General features: G+C 43.7%; 2 protein-coding genes across 3 annotated transcripts; both read left to right on the top strand.

Moving 5' to 3' along the window:
- The first annotated feature begins 5,928 nt into the window (after window positions 1–5,928).
- Window positions 5,929–8,585, top strand: adprm (ADP-ribose/CDP-alcohol diphosphatase, manganese-dependent). Its single transcript, XM_021575571.2, has 3 exons — window positions 5,929–6,776; window positions 7,083–7,205; window positions 7,325–8,585. Exons 1-3 carry the CDS (start codon window positions 6,200–6,202, stop codon window positions 7,612–7,614), a joined length of 990 nt encoding a protein of 329 aa, XP_021431246.1. The 5' UTR covers window positions 5,929–6,199; the 3' UTR covers window positions 7,615–8,585.
- An 809-nt stretch (window positions 8,586–9,394) lies between these two features.
- On the top strand, window positions 9,395–27,859 carry map2k4b (mitogen-activated protein kinase kinase 4b). 2 transcript variants are annotated; one of them, XM_021575569.2, is made up of 13 exons: window positions 9,395–9,697; window positions 10,636–10,671; window positions 11,300–11,332; window positions 13,825–13,936; window positions 14,736–14,910; window positions 18,365–18,484; window positions 21,635–21,754; window positions 21,876–21,927; window positions 22,045–22,172; window positions 22,837–22,914; window positions 23,460–23,608; window positions 23,802–23,847; window positions 25,164–27,859. In XM_021575569.2, the coding sequence occupies exons 1-13, from the start codon at window positions 9,580–9,582 to the stop codon at window positions 25,275–25,277; spliced, it is 1,281 nt and encodes a 426-aa protein (XP_021431244.1). In that variant the 5' UTR covers window positions 9,395–9,579; the 3' UTR covers window positions 25,278–27,859. The 2 variants fall into 2 exon arrangements, with proteins under 2 accessions (XP_021431244.1, XP_021431245.1); XM_021575570.2 differs by lacking the exon at window positions 11,300–11,332 and having other exon boundaries at window positions 9,396–9,697.
- Window positions 27,860–27,891: the final 32 nt, after the last annotated feature.

Consider the following 27,891-nt stretch of genomic DNA (forward strand, 5'->3'; position numbering starts at 1 on the left):
GCCTGAAATGTCAGCCTGTTTTGGTGGGATGGAGTTTTGGCCTTCCTAGGTACGTCACCAGGCGGTAAATTAATGAATAGGCCAACAAGAAAGATAGTTCAAAACCGCTACCAATAACTCGTTTTCAGTTTCCCCCTACACACTCCCCATCCTAGCGAAATTATTGCTATTTTGGTTTATTTGTGACTATTTTAATTGAAAACAATCACAGTAAGGCGCATAATTGTGACCCATAAATGATTTAATATTGATATATATGTTTTTAAATGTCTGCACTGAACCTTTAAGACCGATTTGAGCTGAAAGAGGTTATGTTGGACAACAAATCAAATCAAATCAAATCAAATGTATTTATATAGCCCTTCGTACATCAGCTGATATCTCAAAGTGCTGTACAGAAACCCAGCCTAAAACCCCAAACAGCAAGCAATGCAGGTGCAGAAGCACGGTGGCTAGGAAAAACTCCCTAGAAAGGCCAAAACCTAGGAAGAAACCTAGAGAGGAACCAGGCTATGTGGGGTGGCCAGTCCTCTTCTGGCTGTGCCGGGTGGAGATTATAACAAAACATGGTCAAGATGTTCAAATGTTCATAAATGACCAGCATGGTCGAATAATAATAAGGCAGAACAGTTGAAACTGGAGCAGCAGCAGAGTCAGGTGGACAGGGGACAGCAAGGAGTCATCATGTCAGGTATTCCTGGGGCATGGTCCTAGGGCTCAGGTCCTCCGAGAGAGAGAAAGAAAGAGAGAATTAGAGAGAGCATATGTGGGATGGCCAGTCCTCTTCTGGCTGTGCCGGGTGGAGATTATAACAGAACATGGCCAAGATGTTCAAATGTTCATAAATGACCAGCATGGTCGAATAATAATAAGGCAGAACAGTTGAAACTGGAGCAGCAGCACAGCCAGGTGGACTGGGGACAGCAAGGAGTCATCATGTCAGGTAGTCCTGGGGCATGGTCCTAGGGCTCAGGTCCTCCGAGAGAGAGAAAGAGAGAAGGAGAGAATTAGAGAACGCACACTTAGATTCACACAGGACACCGAATAGGACAGGAGAAGTACTCCAGATATAACAAACTGACCCTAGCCCCCCGACACATAAACTACTGCAGCATAAATACTGGAGGCTGAGACAGGAGGGGTCAGGAGACACTGTGGCCCACTCCGAGGACACCCCCGGACAGGGCCAAACAGGAAGGATATAACCCCACCCACTTTGCCAAAGCACAGCCCCCACACCACTAGAGGGATATCTCCAACCACCAACTTACCATCCTGAGACAAGGCTGAGTATAGCCCACAAAGACCTCCGCCACGGCACAACCCAGGGAGGGGGGGGGGGGGGGGGGGGGGGGGGGCGCCAACCCAGACAGGATGACCACATCAGTGACTCAACCCACTCAGGTGACGCACCCCCTCCAGGGATGGCATGAGAGAGCCCCAGTAAAGCCAGTGACTCAGCCCCTGTAATAGGGTTAGAGGCAGAGGATCCCAGTGGAAAGAGGGGAACCGGCCAGGCAGAGACAGCAAGGGCGGTTCGTTGCTCCAGAGCCTTTCCGTTCACCCTCCCACTCCTGGGCCAGACTACACTCAATCATATGACCCACTGAAGAGATGAGTCTTCAGTAGAGACTTAAAGGTTGAGACCGAGTTTGCGTCTCTGACATGGGTAGGCAGACCGTTCCATAAAAATGGAGCTCTATAGGAGAAAGCCCTGCCTCCAGCTGTTTGCTTAGAAATTATAGGGACAATTAGGAGGCCTGCGTCTTGTGACCGTAGCGTACGTGTAGGTATGTACGGCAGGACCAAATCAGAGAGATAGGTAGGAGCAAGCCCATGTAATGCTTTGTAGGTTAGCAGTAAAACCTTGAAATCAGCCCTTGCTTTGACAGGAAGCCAGTGTAGAGAGGCTAGCACTGGAGTAATATGGAGTAAACAACAGCTCCTGTCATTTGAGAAATGCCTCAACTAGTGTGGGAGAAGTGCTATTTTGGTGTCATCTGCATATAGATATTTGGAGAGCATGGTAAAAGAAAGACATGGGTTGGCATCATACGCTGTTTAAAAAGCTCATCTTTAATGCAACAGATCAAATCTCTAGGCTTATGAGTTAATGTCAGGTCAAGTTCAAGTTATCTAAATAAAGCACAGCTGTCGGGGTTGTTCAGTCCATTATCAGACTCATAGACACACTTTTTTCTGATGGTCAACAATAAACAAACGATGGTTGGAATTGACCCTTCGTTAAGTCCCGCACCTGAATTTTGGGCAACCAATCACAATGCTCCAATGAGAGCAGCTGCGGTCAGTCCCTCAGATAAGCTCACTGAAAGCCAGTGAGGGCTATGGCAAAAACGGAGAGTTTTAAAATAATGTAATGGCTAAATAACTGAACTGTGATTACTGAAATGCAGAGCCTGTTGGAGTATTTTTCGAATCCGCAATTCGACTTTTGTTGCATTGTTTACTAGCTCAATTGGTTAGCTAGCTCTCAGTCTCATTGACCACCAAACATTGCTAATGCTAGCTAGCTCGCCACTTAATGTGACTTGTTTTCTCAAAATGTATGTTAGCTAGCTAAGTTAACCATGTTATGAATGCAACTTCCATCTGCTGTTGACATCAGGATATGATTTGAGAGCACTCGTTAGCTCCAAAAGGGGTTATAGCTTTGACTGCTTGCTGACAGTGAATGCAGAGCCATGCAGTGACTAGCTAACCTACAAAATTAATTTTACCAGGTTCCTGCGAAGCAATTGTAATGACAATCCACCACAACATATCCACGAGTTTCCTGATTAGTAAGGGGTAGTCTGTTTAAGTTAACTGTGTATTAGAAAAGCAGTTTAAAATTATTGTGAAGGGATTTCACCAGACAGTGGTTGAATTGGGAAAATTATTTTATATTTTATTTTTACATTTTTTATTTCACCTTTATTTAACCAGGTATGCTAGTTGAGAACAAGTTGTCATTTGCAACTGCGACCTGGCCAAGATGAAGCAAAGCAGTTCGACACATACAACAACACAGTTACACATGGAATAAACAAACAATAATACAGTAGAAAAGTCTATATACAGCATGTGCAAGTGATGTAGGATAAGGGAGGTAAGGCAGTAAATAGGCCATGCTGGCGAAGTAATTACATTATAGCAATTAAACACTTCTTCTTTGGTATCATGTTGTTTGTGCATGTCGCCACCTACTGTGATGTAGTGTGTGTTTAATACAAAATGCTCCTGCACCATACCAACGGGCTGGGCGGATGGCACACCACCCCTCAACACACCCTGTAATTCTTCTGAAGTCAAATCTCGTATACCCTTATATTTCTATGCAGCTGCCACCACAGCATCTATTTTCTGGGATTTACATTCCATTGATGCGGTACAGTTGATAACCATTGCTATGAATGCTAAGAAGACAACATTACTGAAGCATAAATCACTCATTGGCCTTTCCCTCTGTGCTGGCACAGACCTACTACTCACTGGGATCCTCTCAGGATCCCTCACCCTTGACCAATCCTTTACTTTCTTCACTGCCTCAGCATACAACGCCTTCTGCACTACTCTGACCACTCCAACCTGCCTCTCTCGCATCGGACACTTCCGATCACCAACAACATGGTCACCCCTATAGTTGACACGCACACCTTTATCCACTGAAACTACATAATCCTCTGTCCCATGCATCTCCTGCACACTTCCCACATCGTGGAATTTCCCTCCTACACGCAGCTGCTACATGACCAGAAATGTTGCACCTGATTCTGCACAAAAGCTCTAACAGGATGATATATCCTAACATGACTTTGTCAGGCAAAGACTATGACTCAAAAGGACTGATAGTGACTCATCTGTTTCACCACGCTCAACACCGGGTCTGTGTCGCACCAAATCGCGGGCATCACAAACACCAGGAATTTTCAACTTCAATTGCTCCATCTCCACACTTAACGCTACACAAGAAATCACTCTTTTCAATGGTGCTCTGTTCCTGAGAGCAAAGCAAGAAACAGATCTTCACCCAAGTTGCATGACATGGAGCACCTGTTCTCTCTGGTCAGAAGAAAGGTTACCTTCACTGATTTGCCTTTCTCACCCACCCTGAAACCACAAATGGATCTCCCTAAAGGCAAGTGTGCACTTTCTCCAAAAACATCACTCCTAAGAGACCAGATTCTTCTTTACCATGTCCAACGATGCCAGGCTCTGGTTACAAGCTCTTTACCACACCTTCCACCTCACTTAACTCGACCTCATTCGCTTCCATTTCCCCTCAAGAACTCGGTCTGGCGCTCAGCTCACTTTGTTTGCACTTGACACCAATCTTCTTTGACACCCCATCCCCATTTTTATCGCAATCTTCCTCAGATTCAAATCCAACCTATATTTTCCTCAGTCTTTTCAACCTCCTCTTCCTCTTTTTCCACCTCCATTCCCCCTAATAAATCCACGTCTCTGTGCCCCTGTCCCTATATTCCAGTTTTTCCCCCCATGATTCCCTGAATGGGGAATTGGGATTCCTTGAAAATGTTGTTTGAGGTTGCAACAGTAACCAAGGGGGGCAGAATTTAGCGAAAGGTCAATTGTTTTTTAGGATCTTAATAAAACATGAAACAGCCTGAATAGTGGGCGAGTTCAAACACACCTCTAGGTCTATGTGATTAATATAAACATGTAAAGACTAAAGACATATTTAGTTTACTGTGTGACCCGGTTCAATAGCCAGTGGGGTGTAGTATTACTACCTTCTAGTGTCAACACTGTGAAAATACGGGGGAGGTCACTTTCACATTTTTTGATGAGTCAGTAGAGCCACATTACTATACCTGCTAGATTTGTCTATGGCCCTGTTCAATATTTCACGAGAGTCCCGTGCATTTGGTGGTAGTGCAGTACTTGTCTGTTGTTTAAGTAGCCTGCCATGCAATCCCAATACTGTATCTAATACTGCGCAGTTGCAGCGCAGTTGGGATGTTCGTGAACAACTGCACTGACAGTAGTCGGAATTACCGTTCTTCTAGCATCAGGATATTATGCTGGCAGCTGGATCGAGGATATGTCTTTCTCAAAATAAGAGTTCCCCTGCAAAGACATGCTAAACTTTGAGAATATCGTTTTTTTGGGGTGTAGTACAACTGTTTTTCACAGCATTGCAACCACATTTGAAGAAATAAATAGATATTTTGACGCTTTTTATTATTTTGTATTATTTATACAGCGTCGGAAATACTCAGTAGGTTCGCTACTAACCAAATATGGTTAGTTTTTGAGGGGGACTGAGTCGCACGCATTTTCGCCGACCCCTCCATAGCCCCCAATGCATTATACTGTACATGGGATACATGTTGGTTTGTAGAGATAATTTTTCTACTCAGTAGGGTCTCTACTAACCAAATATGCAGTTTTGGAGGGGGGCTTTGTCGTAAATATCTAGCAGCACTTCGTTCTCCACCGTTCCATAGACCCCAATGCAATAAACTGAGACAGGAATAAAAGTTTTCTCTCTACAAGCCAATATGTATCCCATGTACAGTATGTTACAGTGTATTGCATTGGGGCTATACAAGTGGTGGAATACGAAGTGCTGCTGGATATGTACGATACAGTTAGAGACCCTACTGAGTATTTCCTACCCCACTTTAGCTGACACAGTTAGAAAAGTTGTCTTTCTACAGCCCAAAATACGTGTCAACGTAGTATTTTTTTTGTTATATTGGTCTTAAAAAATGTTTTTTAAACCAGATGTTGTATTTGTTTTCATGAATTGCTTATTGTATGTTCTTGTTCGCACAATAAAAGTGGCCATTGATTCGATTCCATATCTATTGAATGAAATAGTTGTTGACAGTAGTTATTCACCTTGCAATGTTTTGAACTGCGGGCTTTTATTTTGAAAGTTTTCTCATACAAACGTGACGTTATCATGTGTGCTGCTGGCAGAATACTAGTGCAGTCGGACATGTAACAACTCTACCGGCGTTTTAGAGAAACTGTAACCTAACTGTATCAATTGACATTGAAACAACGTACAGTATCTAGTACAAGAGGACAACAGCCACAGAATATCCTGGCAACCTTCACTCCATTCTAGTAGGTAGAATAAAGAAGCGTTCTGGCAGCGGTCAAAAATGTTAGAAGGTTAGCTAGCTTTCTCAAGTGGACTAAAAGTAGAAGTTTGATCAATAACATCATGACAACCGGAATGGAGAACTGCGACAAACCACTGTTTACATTTGGAATAATCGCAGACATTCAATACGCCGACATAGATGATGGCTTCAATTTCAAACGCTCAAGGAAACGATACTACAGGAACAGTCTTCGCCTATTGCACAATGCACAGAAAAGGTGGAGCGCGGATACTGTCAAACCCCGGTTCATCCTTCAGCTCGGTGACATTATCGATGGCTTCAACAAGAGGCACGACGCATCAGAGCGAGCCCTGGAAACGGTGATGAAAGAGTTTGACTCCTCTCCGGTTGAAGTCCACCACGTGTGGGGCAACCATGAGTTTTATAACTTTAGCAGAGACACCCTAATGCGGTCGGTTCTCAATAGTACTACAGATTCTGAAGCAGGAGGGGGGCATCTCAGCAGCTGTGAAATCTATGCATATCATTTCAGTCCAGCCCCCAAATACCGATTTGTCGTTTTGGATGCCTATGATGTGAGCCTACTAGGGAGAGAGGAGTCCAGTCTGAAATACCAGCAGGCTATTGCTATTTTAAAAGCCCACAATGACAATGAAGATCTGAACCATCCCCCAGGTAGGTCTACTGTTAGTCAGGAGGTCTGGACCTTTAGCCTATAGCACAGGTAGTGCACTTGCCCTGTTAACTGCAGGGTAGCTAGTTTTAAACACTGTTCCCGCACAAGTGCTACACTAATCTCATCATCACTTATGAGCAGAATAGCCTACCACTAGTAGCTACTAATTTATTGACACTGCACAATTCCATGTAGCTTGACTGTGGAGAACCTAATGCCACAGTAGGCCCTGAGAATAAGAGGTGTTTCATGTGAATTGAAGTGTTTGACATTTGTTTAATAATGTCTTTCTCCATATGTTTTAGCACCTGTGGGGATGGAGCAAAGGTTTGTGAAGTTCAATGGAGGATTCAGTCAAGATCAGCTGGACTGGCTGGAAGGAGTTTTGTCGTTGGCAGACAACAAACTGGAGAGGGTCACCATTGTCAGTAAGTCAAGTCATGAGGCCTACATAACAAATGTCATAGCAGTCATCATGACATTTGAAATCCCTAATGTGACTCAATAGACGAATTGACTAAATAATGTTGACTGTTTTCTTGTACAGGCCATCTCCCTATCCACCCCAGCTCTACAGATCCTATCTGCCTAGCCTGGAACTACGATGCGCTGCTCTCCATACTCCAGGCCCATAAGAGTGTAGTCTGCTTCATGGCAGGACACGACCATGATGGAGGCTATCACAGAGATGACTCCGGAGTGCACTACCTAACACTGGAGGGGGTGATAGAGACCCCCCCGGACAGTGATGCCTTTGGTACAGTCTCTGTGTATGAGGACAGAATGTTTTTAAAGGGATATGGAAGGATGTCTGATAGAATACTGATGTATCCATGATAATGCCAAAGATTCTACGGCTGTACGGAATCTGGGGAGGGACAATTCCTTGGGTCCTCATATACAGAGTATACCAAACATAAAGGACACCTGCTCTTTCCATGACATAGACTGACCAGGTGAATCCAGGTAAAAGCTATGATCCCTTATTGATGTCACTTGTTAATTTCACTTCGGTCAGTGTAGATGAAGGGGAGGAGACAGGTTCAATAAGGATTTTTGAAGCCGTAAGACAATTGAGACATGGATTGTGTATGTGTGCCATTCAGAGGGTGAATGGGGAAGACAAAATATGTAAGTGCCTTTGAACGGGGTATGGTAGTAGGTACCAGGTGCACTGGTTTGTGTCAAGAACTGCAACGCTGCTGCGTTTTTCACGCTCAACCGTTTCCCCAGTGTATCAAGAATGGTCCACTATCAAAAAGACATTCAACCAACTTGACACAACTGTGGGAAGCATTAGTGTCACCATGGGCCAGCATCCCTGTGGAACGCTTTCGACACCTTGTAGAGTCCATGCCCTGACGAATTGAGGCTGTTCTGAGGAGGAGGGGGGGGGGGGGGGGGGGGGGGGGGGGGGTGTATATACATATTTCATTTTCTGAGTTAAAATGGGCCAGTGGTTAAAATAACTCTTTATACCAATATTGATTTAAGTGGAAGACAACAGGTACTGATAAAACATGTTGCACATTCCATCTGGCCTGAGATTGGGTGCCAAAGAGTGGGAGAATGTCTCTTCATAACACATAAACACACTTTCTCTCATAATATGTTACCTCAATAAGTTGATATTGTAGCTATAAATTATGTTATTGTGGTGATAGACCTATTGATAATTACCTATGAAAAATGAATGCTATGACAAGAGTAAATGGATTAATCTGTGTATTGCGCTGTAAGGGGTTCATTATTTTACCTTCAATAAATGTAATTTGATTTCTAAATGTTCCTGTAATAGTTATGCAAATTAAGTTTATTGTCATTACTAAATATATGCCATTTGATACATTTATCCAAAGCACATGACTGCCATGGGGCTAAGAGTATAAGAAGCACCAAAAGACATTCAACCAACTTGACACAACGGTGGGAAGCATTGGAGTCACCATGGGCCAGCATCCCTGTGGAACCAGCATCCCTGTGGAAGGCAACAGGAGACTCACGGCTGGAGGAGGCTCACGGCAGATCACACTTTAAGAAATGTATTTTTCTTTATTCTACTACTTAAACCCTTTCATACATTTCCTTTCTTATTGTAACATATTCAGGGGGTAGCCCTGACCGGTAGCCCTGACCGGGAGCCCTGACCGGTAGCCCTGACCGGGAGCCCTGACCGGTAGCCCTGATATATGCTACACTATATTTGATCTTTCCACTGACCCGTCATACCTCACACCAGCTTCAGACAAACGCCCATAGGAAACTGCGTTGAACAAGGACAATATTCTGCTGGCCCTGGGCCAACCTTACAATGCCTCCATAACCCCCATTCAATAAATTAGTATGTTCGTTCATAGCCTTCCCTGTAGCCATATCAACTGGATTACTCGACTCAAAAATATGGGCTCCCGAGTGGCGTCACTACAGACACCCTGGTTCGAATTCAGGCTGCATCACAACCGATCATCTTGTAAACAAGAATTTGTTCTTAACTGACTTGCCTGGTTACATTTTTAAAAAGTGTGTATATATATATATATATAGTATTTGCTGGGCGTCCCATTATACCAGCCCAATGGAAACCCCCGCCCCATCTGGCGTAGGCTAACTGTTACGCACTGTCTTCCGTGACTCAGGAGTGTCCATGGTGCAGAATCGGGTGCCATAGCACATCCATAGACGTGGCCGTCGTATGCTGTGCTGCGTTCGCTCGGCTGGCGCAGTGTCCCGTGTGGAGCGAGAGAGGGCGAAGTTTACTCTGCCTGCATTGCAGCCTGAGCGCTGCTGGAATCGAACACAACAATGGCGTCTCCCAGTTCCAACAGCAACTCAACAACCTCCAACAGCAACATCGCAGGATCCACCTCGCACCATCATCACCCGCAAACACAACACATGACCACCGTCAGCAACATGCAAGGTAAGAGCAGATGCCCGAAATGTCGATTTTCTACTTGATCAGAGTTATTTAGCTGCTGAAAAACATGACTTGGCTAGCCTAGCTACCATTGCCCCGAGAGGCTAAGCTACATAGAAGAGATGCAGCTAGCTATATGCTGCTAAATGTAGCGCCTCGGCCATTTGTTGCAACATTGTAATTTTCTGCGCAGTGTACTGTAACAATGTTACAACTACTGAAACGTGATCGCGCCATCTGACAATTGTTACATTGTAGTTACGGACGTTTCACTGCATTTGAGTTTCCATTAATCGATTTTAGTCGAGTTAGTCGCTGCATCCACCACTAAAGACAGGGCCTAGTACCAGCTTGAGAAATTGATGTTTTCTCTTTCACCAAACGTAAATAGGCTATGTACTACTGTTTTGTTAGCGAATTAATTTTGCATGTAGATGATCACAAATTTAATTACTTTGTGTTTCTATGTATATTTTCCCTTGGAAATATTGAGACATAATTGGCATTGACATGTCAGCGCTATATTGTTTATTATAAACTGGGTGATTTGAGACCTGTAAGTCTGATTGGCTGACAGCCGTGGTATATCAGACCGTATACAACGGGTATGACAAAACATGTATTTTTTTACTGCTCTAATTACATTGGTAACCAGTTTATAATAGCAATAAGGCACATCGGGGGTTTGTGGTATATGGCCAACATAGCACTTAGCTGTGGTATATCCAGGCACTTGGTGCTAAATTGTGCATAAGAACAGCCCTTAGCCGTGGTATATTGGCCATATACCACATCCCCTCGTGCATTATTGCTTAATTGTCACTGTTGTGTAATGTTGCAGTCTGTGATCAGTGTTTTAGTGCTATTAATCTAGGCCTACTTTGACAAATGCAGTTGTAGATGTCTGTCGCAAATGTTCCGCTTTATTTTAAACATTTCAGAAATCAACACGTGCTGGAGGTGTCAAAACGAAACAGGTACTATGGATTTTTTTAATAGGATTTCAGTAGAATATTACTAGGTTGTTGTTGATGCGATGTTCTGTTCATCTTAGTGGAATATGATTTACCATTGTCTCAGTCCCCATTTCCCTTTTTTGATTTTGATTTCCTCATTGAGTTCCCCATTCTGTATGTTTCCATTCACTGGTATGGGTTCTAGGTTAGAGATTTCCCACCATTCCATAGCTCCTGAAATAAACTCATTGTTGTAGCCTAATATGAGGCTCAATATCTTGGCCAAATATTTGTAGGGTAGCATGAATACACAAATAACACGACCAGCCCTCACTTGCCATTGAAAGCTAGGGTAGATAGTAGTAGATTGACGACTTCCATCCAGATGACATAGATCTTCCTGTTGTTAACTCACTCTCTATCCACCTGTAAATCACACAGAATCAATGTATTCATCTTCAACTACATGTTGCGCCTATGTTGCACTGTTGCGGAACAGCAACTGTTGCTAAATTTAACAGGCTAAATTCCTAATCACAGGGATAACCAGATTAGCCGATTTTTCGAAACCTATTGGAAAACACTCCCATGTTTTACAGTAAAAGAGCGCAAAGCCAAAATGTAGTAAAATGTCTTTTCTTTACCTTAGGGTTTCAGATAAGCCTGTCTGGAGTGCCCCAAAGTAAGCATTAGCACTCTCTCATAGCACAACAACCCTCTCTCTCTCTGTGGGTGCATCCAATAGTCTGAAGTGTCTCCTTTCCTCGATCTGCACTGACTGGACAGTTGACAGTAAATATTTGTTGGGCATCAACCAAATCTCTTTCACCTTGAATGTGTTGTCAGAGCAGTGAAGGATAGGATACAAGGTAGGTGGGAGAGGAGACAAGGAGAGGAAGCCACTCTAGACTATTGAGATGCAGCCTGTGTGGTTCTCTGGTAGTGGGACGGTCTGTCTACTGTTCTCTGTTGACTAATCTAATCCACGGTGGAGCATTTTGTTTGGGTGAGGATTAATTTGCACCTGGGCATAATGGTTAATGGGACCACTAGTACTGCACCTCTGATTTGGGCCTGTAGGTCACTATACTCTGTATGTCAAAGAAGACCCCACGCTCCCATCTCATCTTCAACATTATCATATAGTTGAGTACCTAACAGTTTTTTTCTGTTATGTATAGGCTGGTAAAAGACCATGATAGAAACATTTAGCACTTAAAGAGTTAACACATACGGACTATGTTAGTATGGAATAGATTATATCTTGCTGTCCCGTTTGGACATCATATCATGTTTTGAGGGTGTTGGTGGGTTTCCTCTTTGACAAGTCTGTTACTGTAGCTACTGCACAATTTAAACAAACTATGGAAATGTCTTAAATGGATTCCCAGTGCATGCAGGTTTGCAATGCAATCAATTCATGTTGGGTTAATTTTGTAGTGGTAATTCAGTAATGACACTGGGGTGTTGTCTGCATTTCCTGGCAAGTGGGAGCCCCTGCATTTGTGGGCACTTTGCTTGTGTTTATAATGCATCGTGCTTGTGTTCTGTCAATATCTGGCAAATCCAAGCCTGAAAGGTATGGGGAGGCTGTCTCTCTGAGCATGTGGCAATGACACTATAATTACACCAAAAGTATGTGGACACCTGCTCGTCGAACATCTCATTCCAAAATCATGGTTATTAATATGGAGTTGGTCCCCCTTTTACTGCTATAATATGCCTCCACTCTTCTGGGAAAGCTTTCCACTAGATGTTGGAACATTGCTGCAGAGACTTGCTTCCATTCAGCCACAAGCATTAGTAAGGTCGGGCACTGATGTTGGTTTGCAGTCGGCTTTCCAGTTCATCCCAAAGGTGTTGGATGGGGTTGAGGTCAGGACTCTGTGCAGGCCAGTCAAGTTCTTCCACACCGATCTCGACAAACCATTTCTGTATGGACCTTGCTTTGTGCACAGGGTCATTGTCATGCTGAAACAGGAAAGGGCCTTCCCCAAACTGTTGCCACAAAGTTGGAAGTACAAAATCGTTTAGAATGTCATTGTATGTTGTAGCGTTAAGATTTCCCTTCACTGGACCTAAGGGGCCTAGCCCGAACCATGAAAAATAGCCCCTTACCATAATTCCTTCTCCACCAAACTTTACAGTTGGCAATATGCATTCGGGCAGGTAGTGTTCTTCTGGCATCCGCCAAACCCAGATTATTCCATTGGACTGCTAGTTGGTGAAGCATGATTCATCACTCGAGAAGGCGTTTCCACTGCTCCAGTCCAATGGCGGCGAGCTTTACACCATTGAGGCCGATGCTTGGCATTGTGCATGGTGATCTTAAGCTTGTGTGCTGCTGCTCAGCCATGGAAACACATTTCCTGAAGCTCCAGATGAACAGTTCTTGTGCTGACGTTGCTTCCAGAGGCAGTTTGGAACTTGGTAGTGAGTGTTGAAACCAAGGACAGACGAGTTTTACGTGCTACGCATGTCAGCACTCCGCGGTCCCGTCCTGTGAGCTTGTGTGGCCTACCACTTCACGGCTAAGCCGTTGTTTCTCCTAGATATTTCCACTTCACAATAACAGCACTTACAGTTGACTGGGTCAGCTCTAGTAGGGCAGAAACTGACTGACTGACAAACTGACTTGTTGGAAAGGTGGCATCCTATGACGGTATAACGTTGAAAGTTACTGAGCTCCTCAGTATGTGCCATTCTACTGCCAATGTTTGTCTATGGAGATTGCATGGCTGTTTGCTCTATTTTATACACCTGTCAGCGACAGGTGTGGTTGAAATAACAGAATCCACTAATTTGAAGGGGTGTCCACATGCTTTTGGCCATGTAGTGTATTATTTTCCAGTCTCCTGAAACATTACTGATACTTTAATTTGCTGAATTTCTCACTCAAGTTACACTGAAACTACATTTACTCAGGGACTTCTCCTGGTTAGCATGAATTAGTGGAGTTCACTTACTAGTTTTATTGAACGAGTTCTAACTGATCTCATCATATTTTGAAATCTATTTATTCCATGTTCATTCATCCTGTTCTCTTACAACCCCATATAATTTGTATTCTGTGTCCCATCCACCAAGGTATCATTACATGCTCACCCTTTTTCCTCACCCGAGCCAGCATGTGTTGTGTACGAACGTGTCTGTTTCCTCCTGTCTCTCTGCCAGGTAAACGTAAAGCCCTGAAGCTGAACTTCGCCAACCCTCCAGTGAAGCCAGCTACCAGGTTGCCCCTCAATCCCTCACCTTCAACTGCCCCCTCCTTCCAGAACCCACACATGTAAGTGCTGTGGAGAGCGGGTTCAAAACACACCCTTGTCCTAGTTCTAATCTAATGGTCAGTAAGAGGGGTGTTACGAAAGGGTTGTTGAGTCCTGATAGTCCTGGGCCTAGTTTAGAACCTTTTTGTAAGTTTAGTTTTTAGGAACTTTTTGTAAGTTCTATACAGGTTATGCATTTCTGTTTGGTGATTATGTTTGCTTTATTGTTCTAGGGAAATATCATCTTCATACACACTGTAGGGTACTGTTTGTGTGCAGGTATAAACAGGGTTTAAAGCACTCTTATTCTCAGCCCTGAGAATACAGTAAAATGTCTGCGCAGGATGAGTCAGCATCTTCTTCAGTCTACTCTGCTATTGAGGAAATAACCAAGAAGTAATATCTTGTTTCTCATGCTTTTTTAAAATGAGTTAGACTTTTTGGATATCGAATACTGCACTGTTTGGTAGGGCTTGCAAGTTAAGCATTTCACTGTACTTGTGACAAAACGTGATACTTGAATGCAATAGGAGCGAGGTGGAGGCATCCTCTGAATGTCTCCAAATAAGATTAGCGGCTCAGGGACTTGATACATTATTTATCACTTCCTCATGTATGTATAATGTATTTTCCCCTCTCTGCCCCAAACACACTCCCCTTCGTCTCTCTATCTTCCTATATTCCTACTTTACCCCTCCTCCCTCTGTTTTACCCCATCTTTGTCCTTCCCCACATATTTCCCTCTTTTTATCCTCTCTCTTCCTCCTCTTCCTTCCTTCCTTCCTCCCTCCCTCCCTCTCTCCTCTCCCTCCCCTACAGAGAGCGTATGAGGACACACAGTATCGAGTCGTCGGGGAAGCTGAAGATTTCTACGGAGAATGCCTGTGACTTCACGGCCGAGGACCTGAGGGACCTGGGGGAGATCGGCCGCGGGGCCTATGGCTCCGTCAACAAGATGCAGCACAAACCCAGTGGACAGATCATGGCCGTCAAGGTGACCACACCAGCTGCTCTCATCCTCACTGACTGAGCCATTACAGGCTGAATAGTAACATTGATATACTATAGTCTACCCACCTCAAATTGCTCAGTCCATGTAAATAAATCATGGATCTGTGTGTGACAGTTTGGTTTAGATGTGCCCATCTCAAGGAGGATGCATAAATGAATAGGAAAGCTTATAAAATATCGTCTTGATTCTTGGTCAAATCAAATTTTATTTGTCACATGCGCCGAATACAACAGGTGTAGATGTTAGTGAAATGCTTATATACAAACACTTAATCAACAATGCAGTTTTAAGAAAAATAAGTGTTAAGTAAAAAATATAACATTTTAAAGAGCAGCAGTAAAAATAATAGTAGCGAGGCTATTTACAGGGGGTACAGAGTCAGTGTGCAGGGGCACCGGTTAGTTGAGGTAATTGAGGTAATATGTACATGTAGGTAGAGGTAAAGTGACTATGCATAGATAATAAACAGAGTAGCAGCAGTGTAATAGAGGGGGCCGGGGGGGAGCAATGCAAATAGTCTGGGTAGCCATTTGATTAGCTGTTCAGGAGTCTTATGGCTTGGGGATTAGAAGCTGTTAAGAAGCCTTTTGGACCTAGACTTTGCGCTCCGGTACCGCTTGCCGTGTGGTAGCAGAGAGAACAGTCTATGACTAGGGTGGCTGGAGTCTTCGACAATTTTTAGGGCCTTCCTCTGACACCGCCTGGTATAGAGGTCCTGAATGGCAGGAAGCTTGGCCCCAGTGATGTCCTGGCCTGTTCGCACTACCCTCTGTAGTGCCTACCCTCTGTAGTGCGGTCGGAGGCAGAGCAGTTGCCATGATGGTTGCTCTCGATGCTGCAGCTGTAGAACTTTTTGAGGATCTGAGATCCCATGCCAAATCTTTCCAGTCTCCTGAGGGGGATAAGACTTTGTCGTGCCCTCTTCACGACTGTCTTGGTGTGTTTGGACCATGATAGTTTGTTGGTGATGTGGATACCAAGGAACTTGAACCTCTCAAACTGCTCCACTACAGCCCCGTCAATGAGAATCGGGGTGTGCTGTGTCCTCCTTTTCCTGTAGTCCACAATCATCTCCTTTGTCTTGATCACGTCGAGGGAGAGGTTGTTGTCCTGGCACCACATGGTCAGGTCTCTGACCTCCTCCCTATAGGCTTTCTCAACGCTATCGGTGATCAGGCCTTTCACTGTTGTGTCGTCGGTAAACTTAGTGATGGTGTTGTAGTTGTGCCTGGCCGTGCAGTCATGAGTGAACAGGGAGTACAGGAGGGGACTGAGCACGCACCCCTGAGTAGCACCTGTGTTGAGGATCAGCGTGGCAGATGTTGTTACCTACCCTTACCACCTGGGGGCGTCCCGTCAGGAAGTCCAAGATCCAGTTGCAGAGGGAGGTGTTTAGTCCCAGGGTCTTTAGCTTAGTGATGAGTTTTGAGGGCACTATGGTGTTCAATGCTGAGCTGTTGTCAATGAGTATCATTCTCACGTAGGTGTTCCTTTTGTTCAAGTAGGAAAGAGCTGTGTGGAGTGCAATAGAGATTGCATCGTCTGTGGATCTGTTGGGGTGGTATGCAAATTGTAGTGGGTCTAGGGTTTCTGGGATAATGGTATTGTGAGCCGTGACCAGCCTTTCAAAGCACTTCATGGCTATAGACGTGAGTGCTACGGGTCGGTAGTCATTTAGTCTGGTTACCTTAGTCTTCTTGGGCACAGGCACTATGGTGGTCTGTTTGAAACATGTTGGTATTAGACTCAGACAGGGAGAGGTTTTCAGTGAAGATACTTGCCAATTGGTCAGCGCATGATCAGAGTACACGTCCTGGTAATCCGTTTATCCTTGCGACCTTGTGAATGTTGGCTTCGGAGAGCGTGATCAGTCATCCGGAACAGCTGATGCTCTCATGCATGCTTCAGTGTTGCTTGCCTCGATGCGAGCATAGAAGTAATTTAGCTCTTCTGGTAGGCTTGTCACTGTGCAGCTCGCGGCTTTGCTTCCCTTTGTAGTCTGTAATCGTTTGCAAGCCCTGCCACATCTGACTAGCGTCAGAGCCGGTGTAGTACGATTCAATCTTAGTCATGTATTGACGCTTTGCCTGTTTGATGATCTGTCGGAGGGCATAGCGGGATTTCTTTTAAGTGTCCGGGTTAGAGTCCCACTCCTTGAAAGCGGCAGCTCTACCCTTTAGCTCAGTGCAGATGTTGCCTTTAATCCATGCCTTCTGGTTGGGGTATGTACGTACAGTCAATGTGGGGACAACGTCGTCGATGCACTTATTGGTAAAGCCAGTGACTGATGTGGTGTACTCCTCAATTCCATCGGTAGAATCCCGGAACATATTGCAGTCTGTGCTAGCAAAACAGTCCTGTAGCTTAGCATCTGAGTCATCTGACCACTTCTTTATTGACCGAGTCACTGGCGCTTCCTGCTTTAGTTTTTGCTTGTAAGCGGGAATAAGGCGGATAGATTTATGTTCAGATTTGCCAAATGCAGGGCGAGGGAGAGCTTTGTACGCGTCTCTGTGTGTGGAGTAAATGTGGTCTAGGTTTTTTTTCTTCTGGTTGCACAATTAAGTTTCTCTGCATTAAAGTCCCCGGCCACAGCTCATTGAGTGCCAGTATCGTTATTTGGTGGTAAATAGGCAGCTACGAAAAATATAGATGACAACTCTCTTGGTAAATAGTGTGGTCTACAGCTTATAATCAGATACTCTACCTCAGGCGAGACTTCCTTAATATTGTGCACCAGCTGCACCAGCTGTTGTTTTCAAATATACACAGACCGCCACCCCTGTCTTACCGGAGGCAGCTGTTCTATCTTGCCGATGCAACGTTAACCCCGCCAGCTGTATGTTATTCATGTCGTCGTTCAGCCACAACTCGGTGAAACATAAGATATTACAGTTTTTAATGTCCCGTTGGTCGGATATTCGTGGTCGTAGCTCGTCTAGTTTGTTATCTAATTGTACGTTGGCTGATAGGACTGATGGTACAGGTAGATTACCCCCTCGCCATCAGATCCTTACAAGGCACCCCGACCTACGTCCCCGTTATCTCTTTCTCCTGCGAATGACGGGGATTTGGGCTCTGTCAGGTGTCTGAAGTAAATCGCGTCCGACACGCTAAAGGGAATCTTAGTCCATTACGAGGTGAGTAATCGGTGTCCTGATATCCAGAAGCTCTTTTCGGTCATAAGAGACAGTGGCAGAAACATTATGTACAAAATAAAAAACACACACAATGGCACAATTGGTTAGGAGCCCCTGAAACGTCAGCCATCTCCTCCGGAACCATTCTATGTTAGACCTAGTAACACAACAATGTTTTGACCATAATGGTCTTCATCAGGTGATGACTAGTACGTCCTATGAACTGACCTCTAAGCTGTTGATAGTTTCCCCTATTTCTGCTGAACATGTTTGGTTGTTGTCACTGTCTCCCTCAGAGGATCCGTTCCACGGTGGATGAGAAGGAGCAGAAGCAGCTGCTGATGGATCTAGACGTGGTGATGAGGAGTAGTGACTGTCTCTATATCGTCCAGTTTTACGGAGCTCTCTTCAGAGAGGTGAGACTGTTATATTATACAAAAGTATGTGGACACTTTGCTGTTATCACAGCCTCCGCTCTTCTGGGAAGGCTTTCCACTAGATGCTGGAACATTACTGTAGGAACTTGCTTCCATTCAGCCATGAGCATTAGAGAGGTCGGCACTGGTGTTGGGGCGACTAGGCCTGGTTCGCAGTTGGCGTTCAAACTCATCCCAAAGGTGTTTGATGGGGTTGAGGTCAGGGCTCTGTGCAGGCCAGTCAAGTTCTTCCACACCGATCTCGACAAACCATTTCTGTATAAACCTCACTTTGTGCATGGGGGCATTGTCATGCTAAAACAGGAAAGGGCCTTCCTTAAACTGTTGCCAAAAAGTTGGAAGCACAGAATCGTCTAGAATGTCACTGTATGTTCAAGCATTAAGATTTTCCCTTCACTGTAACTAATGCGCGTAGCCCGAATCATGTAAATCAGCACAAGATCATTATTCCTCCCACCAAACTTTACAGTTGGCACTATGCATTGGGGCAGGTAGCGTTCTCCTGGCTTCCGCCAAACCCAGATTCGTCGGACTGCCAGATGGTGAAGTGTTATTCATCACTCCAGAGAACGCCTTTCCAGTGCTCCAGAGTCCAATGGCGGAGTCCAACCACTCCAGCCGACGCTTGGCATTGTGCATGATCTTAGAATTTAGGTGGCTGCTCGGAATGGAAACCCATTTCATGAAGCTCCCGACGAACAGTTCTTGTTCTGACATTGCTTCCAGGGGCAGTTTGGAACTCGGTAGTGAGCGTTGCAACCGAGGACAAGTTTTACTCTCTACACGCTTCAGCACTCGGTAGTGACTGCCTCTATATCGCCCAGTTTACGGAACTCTCTTCAGAGAGTTGAGACTGTTATATTATATACGGTAAATTCGGAAAGTATTCAGACCCATTTTTCCACTTTTTGTTACGTTACAGCCTTTAAAAAATATATATTTTGCCCCCTTTTTCTTCCCATTTTCTGTCTAGTCTCATCACTGGTACTCCCCAACGGGCTCGGGAGTTGAAGGTCGACTCATGCATCCTCTGAAACATGACCCGCCTAACCGCGCTTTTTAACACCCGCCCTCTTAACCCGGAAGCCAGCTGCACAATGACACGCCACAAGGAGTCTCTAGAGCGCGGTTGTGATACAGCACGGGATTGAACCGCTGCGCCACTCGGGATGCCCTGTTACAGCCTTATTCTGAATTTAAAATTTAAAAAAATCCCTCATCAATCTACAGACTATACCCCATAATGACAAAGCGAAAACAGATTTTTACATTTTTTGCAAATTGAAAATAAAAAAACGATACCTTATTTACATAAGTATTCAGACCCTTTGCTCTGAGACTCGAAATTGAGCTCGTACATCCTGTTTCCATTGATCATCCTTGAGCTGTCTTTTCAACTTGATTGGAGTCCACCTGTGGTAAATTCAATTGATTGGATGTGATTTGGAAAGGCACACACCTGTCTATGTAAGGTCCCACAGTTGACAGTACATGTCAGGGCAAAAACCAAACCATGAAGTTGAAGGAATTGTCTGTAGAGCTCTGAGACAGGATTGTGTCCAGACTCAGATCTGGGGAAGGGTACCAAAAAAGTTCCCTAAACACAGAGGCCTCCGTCATTCTTAAATGGAAGAAGTTTGGAACCACCAAGACTCTTCCTAAAGCTGGCCGCCTGGCCAAACTGAGCAATCGGGGGAGAAGGGCCTTGGTTAGGGAGGTGACTAGGAAGCCAATGGTCACTCTCACAGAGCTCCAGAGTTCCTGTGTGGAGATGGCAGAACCTTCCAGAAGGACAAACATCTCTGCAGCACTCCACCAATCAGGCCTTTATGGTAGAGTGGCCAGACGGAAGCCACTCCTCAGTGAAAGGTACATGACAGCCCGCTTGGAGTTTGCCAAAAGGCACCTAAAGGACTCTGACCATGAGAAACTAGATTTTCTGGTCTGATGAAACCAAGATTGAACTCTTTGGCCTGAATGCCAAGTGTCACGTCTGGAGGAAATCTGGCACCATCCCTACGGTGAAGCATGGTGGTGGCAGAATCATGCTGTGGGGATGTTTTTCAGGGACTGGGAGACTAGTCAGGATTGAGGGAAAGATGAACAGAGCAAAGTACCGAGAGAACCTTGATGAAAACCTGCTCCAGAGCGCTCAGGTCCTCAGACTGTGGCCAAGGTTCACCTTCCAACAGTACAACAACCTTAGGCACACAGCCAAGACAACGCAGGAGTGGCTTTGGGACAAGTCTCTGAATGTCCTTGAGTGGCCCAGCCATAGCCCGGACTTAGGTTTCAGGCGATGCTTCTCATCCAACCTGACAGAGCTTGAGAGGATCTGCAGAGAAGAATGGGAGAAACTCTCCAAATACAGATGTGTATGTGTGTATACCCAAGAGGACTCACGGCTGTAATCGCTGCCAAAGGTGCTCCAACAAAATACTGAGTGAAGGGTCTGAATACTTATGTAAATGTGATGTTTCAGTTTTTTATTTTTAATACATTTGCAAAAAAAATCGAAAAAGCTGTCATTATGAAGTAATGTGTAGATTGATGAGGGGAAAAAACTATTTAATCCATTTTTAGAATGAGGCTGTAATGTAACAAAATGTGGAAAAAGACTAGGGGCCTGAATACTTTTTGAATTTACTGTATTAGGAGTAGTGACTGTCCCTATCGTACAGCTGTACGGAGCTCTTAAGGATCCGCCCCTTTCCCCCTCCAATTTTCGCCTAAAATGACATACCCAACTTGTTGTTTTATTAATAACATTTCATGTTCAAAATTGTGCCCTCTCCTCAAACAATAGCATGGTATTATTTCAATGTAATAGCTGCTGTAAGTTGAACAGTGCAGTTTGATTAACAAGAATTGAAGCTTTCTGTCCTGGGAAATGTTCTTGTTACTTACAACCTCATGTTAATCACATTAGCCTACGTTAGCTCAACCATCTCGTGGACGGGACACGGATCCTGAAGAATATAAGAGCAGTTAGAATATCTAATTAGAGAGGTTCTGTTCTGGGGCAGAAGTAATAATCAAATGTTGGGTCGGGAAGGGGAAACGTTGTTTTGTTTCAATTATATTTGTTTAGCATACTTGTGATCAATAACGGAATCTCTTTCTTTTTAGGGCGACTGTTGGATATGTATGGAACTAATGTCTACCTCATTCGACAAATTCTACAAATATGTATATTGTTCGTTAGATGACGTCATTCCAGAGGAAATATTAGGCAAAATCACATTAGCAGTGAGTAATTTTTTTTTATTTACTGTGAAATATAATCTGTTTATAACATTATTTATATGAATGCAGTTGTTGGTCACATATACAGTAGATTGTAACAAAATGTTTACTTTTCTTTTTACAGACCGTTAAAGCACTGAACCACTTAAAAGAAAACTTGAAAATAATTCACAGAGGTAAGTCTTGGTTGTCAGATACATCTTTTGCAGTTTGGCCATGTGTGTAAAAATTATTCTCACAGCTATGTTTGGTGCATGAACTCTTAAAACCGTTATGTTTGTGTGCTCTCCCAGACATCAAACCTTCCAACATTCTCATGGATCGTAACGGCAACATCAAGTTGTGTGACTTTGGCATCAGCGGCCAGCTGGTGGACTCAATAGCCAAGACCAGAGACGCAGGCTGCAGACCCTACATGGCGGTAAGTCTGGTTGAGACGGGTGTCAGGTACAAATCATCCCGGTGTGAAATGGTTCCCAATCGTTCTGATTGTGTTGTGATGTCATGCTGTAAAACGTCTCCCAGCGTGAAAATGTTCCCTGTTCAATAATACCACGCGCAGCTCTTTATGTGGATGGCTGAGCAACATGTTTCTCTCACACCCTTTCTCGACCTCGGAAAAACTGTTCTGTGGGCACGCACATTTGCTTAACACATCTGCCAATCAATGGTTGCCAGGAGTATTGACAGTGACCAATCATTTTTGCGATTACAAAGACTTTGGCACTACGGGAGGGTGTGAGAGAAACATCCGCACAAGCTCAGCCATCCACGTAAAGAGACGCACGTGCAATTACTGAACTGGAAACATTTTCCCGCTGGGAGAAGTTTTACAACATGACGTCACAATCACAACACAACCAGAACGATTGGGAACTATTTCACGCTGGGAGGATTTTTACATGACAACGGGCACTGCTTTCTTTATATTGTTTGAAACAAATACTAAGTAGTTAGACGCATGGGTAACTTGAATTTTTGTGCAAATCTCACTACAATGTTCGCTAGGATTCAGTTCCTGAATTGCCCAGTATATCGTATATAAGTAAGTGTAATGTTGGTTAAGTTGTGTTTTTGTCCTCCAGCCGGAGAGGATAGACCCCAGTGCTTCCAGACAAGGCTACGACGTCCGATCAGACGTGTGGAGTTTGGGGATAACCCTGGTAATTATCTCATTTAGATGATTCATACATTGATTTGATGCTGACCAATGGGACTGGAGAAATATGACTTTACTATATTGCCAAACACATATTATTGCCTAGCTGCACGGTTGAGTTTTATTGATATCAACCTATTAAAGCTGCAATATGTAACTTTTTGGGTGCCTCGACGACCAAATTCACATAGAAATGTGAGTTATAGATCTTTCATTCCCATTGAAGTCTGAGAAGCAGTAGATCTGTTCTATGTTCACTATTTTGATGCTTCCCTTAAGTTTCTTTTTTGTGTCTTTTACTTTCAGTTTTGTACATCAGCTACGATTATGGGATAGATATTTCACAGCGTATTAGGTGGTACAATGATTCTCTACACTAGCTTGTTTTTGTCACAAACTGAAACCGTTAGAATTTTTGTAACCAGGAAATTGCAGAGCTATTTCTGCATAGTGCATCTTTTAACTAATTCCAAACCCTTGGTGGTGGTGGTAGCCAATGAGTAATAAAATGTGTCTTCGTCTAATGCCAGTCTCTGTGTGTGTCTTCAGTATGAGCTTGCCACCGGCAGGTTCCCCTACCCCAAGTGGAATAGTGTGTTTGATCAGCTGACCCAGGTGGTGAAGGGCGAGCCGCCCCAGCTCTGCAACTCTGAAGACAGGCAGTTCTCCCCCAAGTTCATCAACTTTGTCAACTTATGGTGAGTATCACCTCTGGTGAAAGCAGTCTACTGCTGGATATGCTATTGCACAATGACTGTCACCTAGAGGCCTTTTCATTTATGCCCTCTACTGGTAGAATGGTGAAAAGGCAACAGTGCTGTTTACCCAACAGCAGTATATTGCTGTTTGTTGTATATATAATTGCTTCTCCCCCCCCCTATTTTTCTACAGCCTTACAAAGGATGAGTCAAAACGGCCAAAGTACAAGGAGCTCCTGGTAAGTTTGTCTTTCTATGGTAGGACTTGGGATGTTATATGCCTTTTGGATTTCACTGTGTATTATCTGCTATGTGGGCAACTGTAAAGCCTGAGCTATACTGAACAAAAATATCAACGCAACATGCACTAATGTCAAATATTTTACTGAGTTAGTTCATATAAGGAAATCAGTACATTTTAAAGTCATTAGGCCCTAATCTATGGATTTCACATGAATGGGAATACAGATATGCATCTGTTGGTCACAGATACCTTTAAAAATAAAAGTAGGGGTGTGGATCAGAAAACCAGTCAGTAACTGGTGTGACCACCATTTGCCTCATGTAGAGTCACACATCTCCTTCACATAGAGTTGTTGGCTGTTGTTTGTGGCCTGTGGAATATAGTCCAACTCCGAACTGCAGTTACGACCCCGGTGAGGATGACGAGCACGCAGATAAGCATCCCTGAGACAGTTTGTGCAGAAATCCTTCGGTTTTGAAAACCCACAGTTTCATCAGATGTCTGGGTAGCTGGTTTCAGACAATCCAGCAGGTGAAGAAGCCATATATGGAGTTCCTGGGCTGGCAGGGTTACACGTGGTCTGCGGTTGTGAGGCCGGTTGGACGTACTACCAAATTCTCTAAAATTACATTGGAGGTGGCTTATGGTAGAGAAATGAACATTAAATTCTCTGGCAACAGCTCTGGTGGACATTCCTGCAGTCAGCATGCCATTTGCATGCTCCCTCAACTTGAGACATCTGTGTCATTGTATTGTGTGACAAAACTGCGCATTCTAGTGGTCTTTTATTGTCCCCAGCATATGGTGCACCTGTGTAATGATCATGCTGTTTAATCAGCTTCTTGATATGCCACACCTGACAGCTTCTTGATATGCCACAGCTGTCTTGGCAAATGCTCACCAACAGGGATGTAAACAAATTTGTGCACAAAATTTGGGAGAAATAAGCTTTTTGTGTGTATGGAAAATTTCTGCGATCTTTCATTTCAGAAATAATCAGAAGCCATCTGCGCTCTTTTTAAGGTTCCTTACTGCTGAAAAGTGTCTGTTCAAGGTGCATAGGAGTCAAAATAAGAATAGTGGAAGAAATGGACCCGCACACTGTCAAAAAAAGGAATAGATCGAAAACGGAGGCTTGAATGCAAAATAAATATATTTTTTTTGCATATGGAACATTCTGGAATCTTTTATTTCAGCTTATGAAACATGGGACCAACACTTTACATCTTGCGATTTTATATTTTTGTTCAGTGTAGTTTCTCAGTGGCCATATTGAACTTGTGACTGAGGTAATGTTTTTATCTCCTCCAGAAACACCCGTTCATCCTGATGTACGAGGAGAGGTGTGTGGATGTGGCCAGCTACGTGTGTCGCATCCTGGACCAGATCCCAGCGTCCCCCATCTCACCCATGTACCTGGACTGACGGGGGGGGGGGGGGGGGGGGGGCACTTTACACCACAACACACATGCCGGGGAGGAAACAGTACACCGCATGACATCTTAGCCCTCGGATACAGAGTTACGGATACAGAGTTACAATAGTATCATCTGTTTGTTTCCATGTTCCAAAGAACACGAGAACAATTCCATATAAAAAATGTATCGCCCTGTGCAATACGATAATACACACACACTCACGCTTGTTCAATGTCAATTAAAATATCTAGATTATTCTCCCATCTTCAGACAGCTAAACTTGAAGACATTCAGTTGGCTCAACGTATGTACGACGTTCATCTTTTTTTATGTGCTAGAAAAAAGGGTTAGAGTACATATACTGTATATGTACGTGTGTGTGTGTGTGTATATAAATATATATATATATTAGTACCAGTCAAAAGTCTGGACACGCCTACTCATTCCAAGGGTTTTCTTTATTTTAACAATGTTCTACATGGTAGAATAATAGGGAAGACATCAAACTATGAAATAACACTTATGGAATCATGTAGTAACCAAAACATTTTTTTTGTTTTTTTGTTTTGAGATTCTTCAAAGTAGCCACCCTTTGCCTTGATGACAGCTTTGCACACTCTTGGCATTCTCTCAACCAACTTCATGAGGTAGTCACCTGGAATGTATTTTAAGTGTCTCTACTTTTACTGGTACTATATATTTACGCACACACACATACTTGAAAATCGATGTAAACGAATACAGAAGTTACCAAATAAACATGTTGGAAAGTGATGCTCATGACATGAACAAAATAGTATTATATTTGGATTGTATGTGATGGACTGTTTGTGTGCTCACTTCTATGTCGTCAGAAAATGTACAGGTGTATGCAGACAGACTTGTCTAAGTGAGACGCACGTATCACACAGTATGTTAAGGCCACCTACACTCATTGTAAATGAATGGGTCTGATGATGCAAAAGTTTGAAACACAAATCAATGGTGTTAATGTGGCTTTATTTTCTTAATATGCAATTTACAGTATGACTGTTCTGTCATCGCATAATTAACGTTAAAAAAAAACAACTAAATGTTGTTCCACTCTCTGCAAAATGTAAAATTTACAGTAGGATTGTAAGACTTTTGTCCACAATTGTATATCTGTATGTACATCTCAAAACAGTCTGCTATTATACACCAGTTCTGTTCAGTAGTTAGTAGTGTGCGGACGCACACAGCAAAGTTTGCTGGAGCAGTTACGTTGTTCTCAACCTGCTACACGTTGCCAAGTGGACGGATTTACAGCCAGTCGCGATGGTCTGATCTGCATGGTCACGAGCTGTATAACCTACCACTTTGCAAGGCATCACAAGTTGAACATGCCAGATATACATTGATTGCCTGACCAGGCCTGTGCTGCATCGGTCTGTGGAGAAGAGATCCTAACTCCCATGTAATACTACAGCACTGTACAATCCATCTGCCCATCCCTCCTGAGATCAGCCAATAGTAGATCAGTCGGCCTGTTCTTCAGTGGCTCGGAATAATACTCGAGCCTGGCTCGAGATGGAATGTTCTGTTTCCCTCTCCGCCCCTTGGGCATCGCGTAGGGCGCACCTCAACGGTGTACTCTTTATCTTTGCTCAGAAAGCCACGTTTAGTGTGTCGTAATGTAACGAAGCCAAAACAAAGACCCAGTGGAGTTAGCTAGCTATTGAACCTGTCGTGTGTACGTGGCGTTGAGGAGGGCGTTCAGCATCGGCATGTTAAATGACGACCAACCTGGGCTGTGCTTCACCAAGGATGGTCAATGTGTTTGCCAGATAGCTTTGATAAACTTTCAGATGTAACTCCAAGGTTACTGTATGTGATGTCTTTTTAAGAACTTGAGAAGTCCACAGCTGTTCCTGAACGTTTAGAAAAGGTAGCTGGCTATCTCATTGATTGTGCTTCATGAAGATGCCCCCTTGGAAATATGTCAGGGGTCAGTACAGAAATGTTGCTTACATATGCAGCTGATCCAGGAGCATGGAACGTTACAGAACCTTCAGATAGAAAAGTACTACATAGACCTGCTCTGATTCCCTGTTGTGTGGCGCATGGGATCGAGTCGGCTCTATTCATTCCATTTCTATCTGCGTTGTTCCAAATGTCCCATCCCTCTGGAGAAGCATATGCTATTTTCAACTAAAGGGTGGGTGGGAAGATTTTATTGATGGTCCACTCATGTGTTCTGTGGATGTGGAACACTTATGGCTACTTGGTGAATATATTATGGAGGAGTACATGTATAAATTGCAATTTATTAGAATGTTGATATTAGATTATAAGATGATAAATGGCAATGAGTATTATATTGTATCTTTATCAAGGGTATAAAAAAAAATAAAGTTCACAATGAGGAAATACAAATGCTGTATTGTGAACCTGGGTGATCTGTCTGTCATCATAGACAAAGGTACAACATAGAAACGTTGATTATTGGTGTTTCAGTTTATTGCTTTCTCTTCTACAACAATGCAGTGGTGTGGACACATTGGTTTACATGGTAAAGCTGTTCAGTGGCCAAGCAATAAGGAAGCTTTTTGTCAGATGTAAAAAAAAAAATTGATTTAAAAAAATAAAATAAAAAAAGAGAA

This window comes from Oncorhynchus mykiss, chromosome 20 (assembly GCF_013265735.2).
Source record: "Oncorhynchus mykiss isolate Arlee chromosome 20, USDA_OmykA_1.1, whole genome shotgun sequence".
NCBI lineage: Eukaryota > Metazoa > Chordata > Actinopteri > Salmoniformes > Salmonidae > Oncorhynchus > Oncorhynchus mykiss.

Bases quoted from the DNA above. Each gene is read 5' to 3' on its own strand.
- adprm (XM_021575571.2), top strand. From the start codon at position 6,200: ATGACAACCGGAATGGAGAACTGCGACAAACCACTGTTTACATTTGGA. The intron at 6,777-7,082 runs GTAGGTCTACTG...CATATGTTTTAG, and splicing joins AGATCTGAACCATCCCCCAG to CACCTGTGGGGATGGAGCAA. The intron at 7,206-7,324 runs GTAAGTCAAGTC...TTTCTTGTACAG, and splicing joins GGAGAGGGTCACCATTGTCA to GCCATCTCCCTATCCACCCC.
- map2k4b (XM_021575569.2), top strand. From the start codon at position 9,580: ATGGCGTCTCCCAGTTCCAACAGCAACTCAACAACCTCCAACAGCAAC. The intron at 21,755-21,875 runs GTGAGTAATTTT...TTCTTTTTACAG, and splicing joins TAGGCAAAATCACATTAGCA to ACCGTTAAAGCACTGAACCA. The intron at 23,848-25,163 runs GTAAGTTTGTCT...TATCTCCTCCAG, and splicing joins CAAAGTACAAGGAGCTCCTG to AAACACCCGTTCATCCTGAT.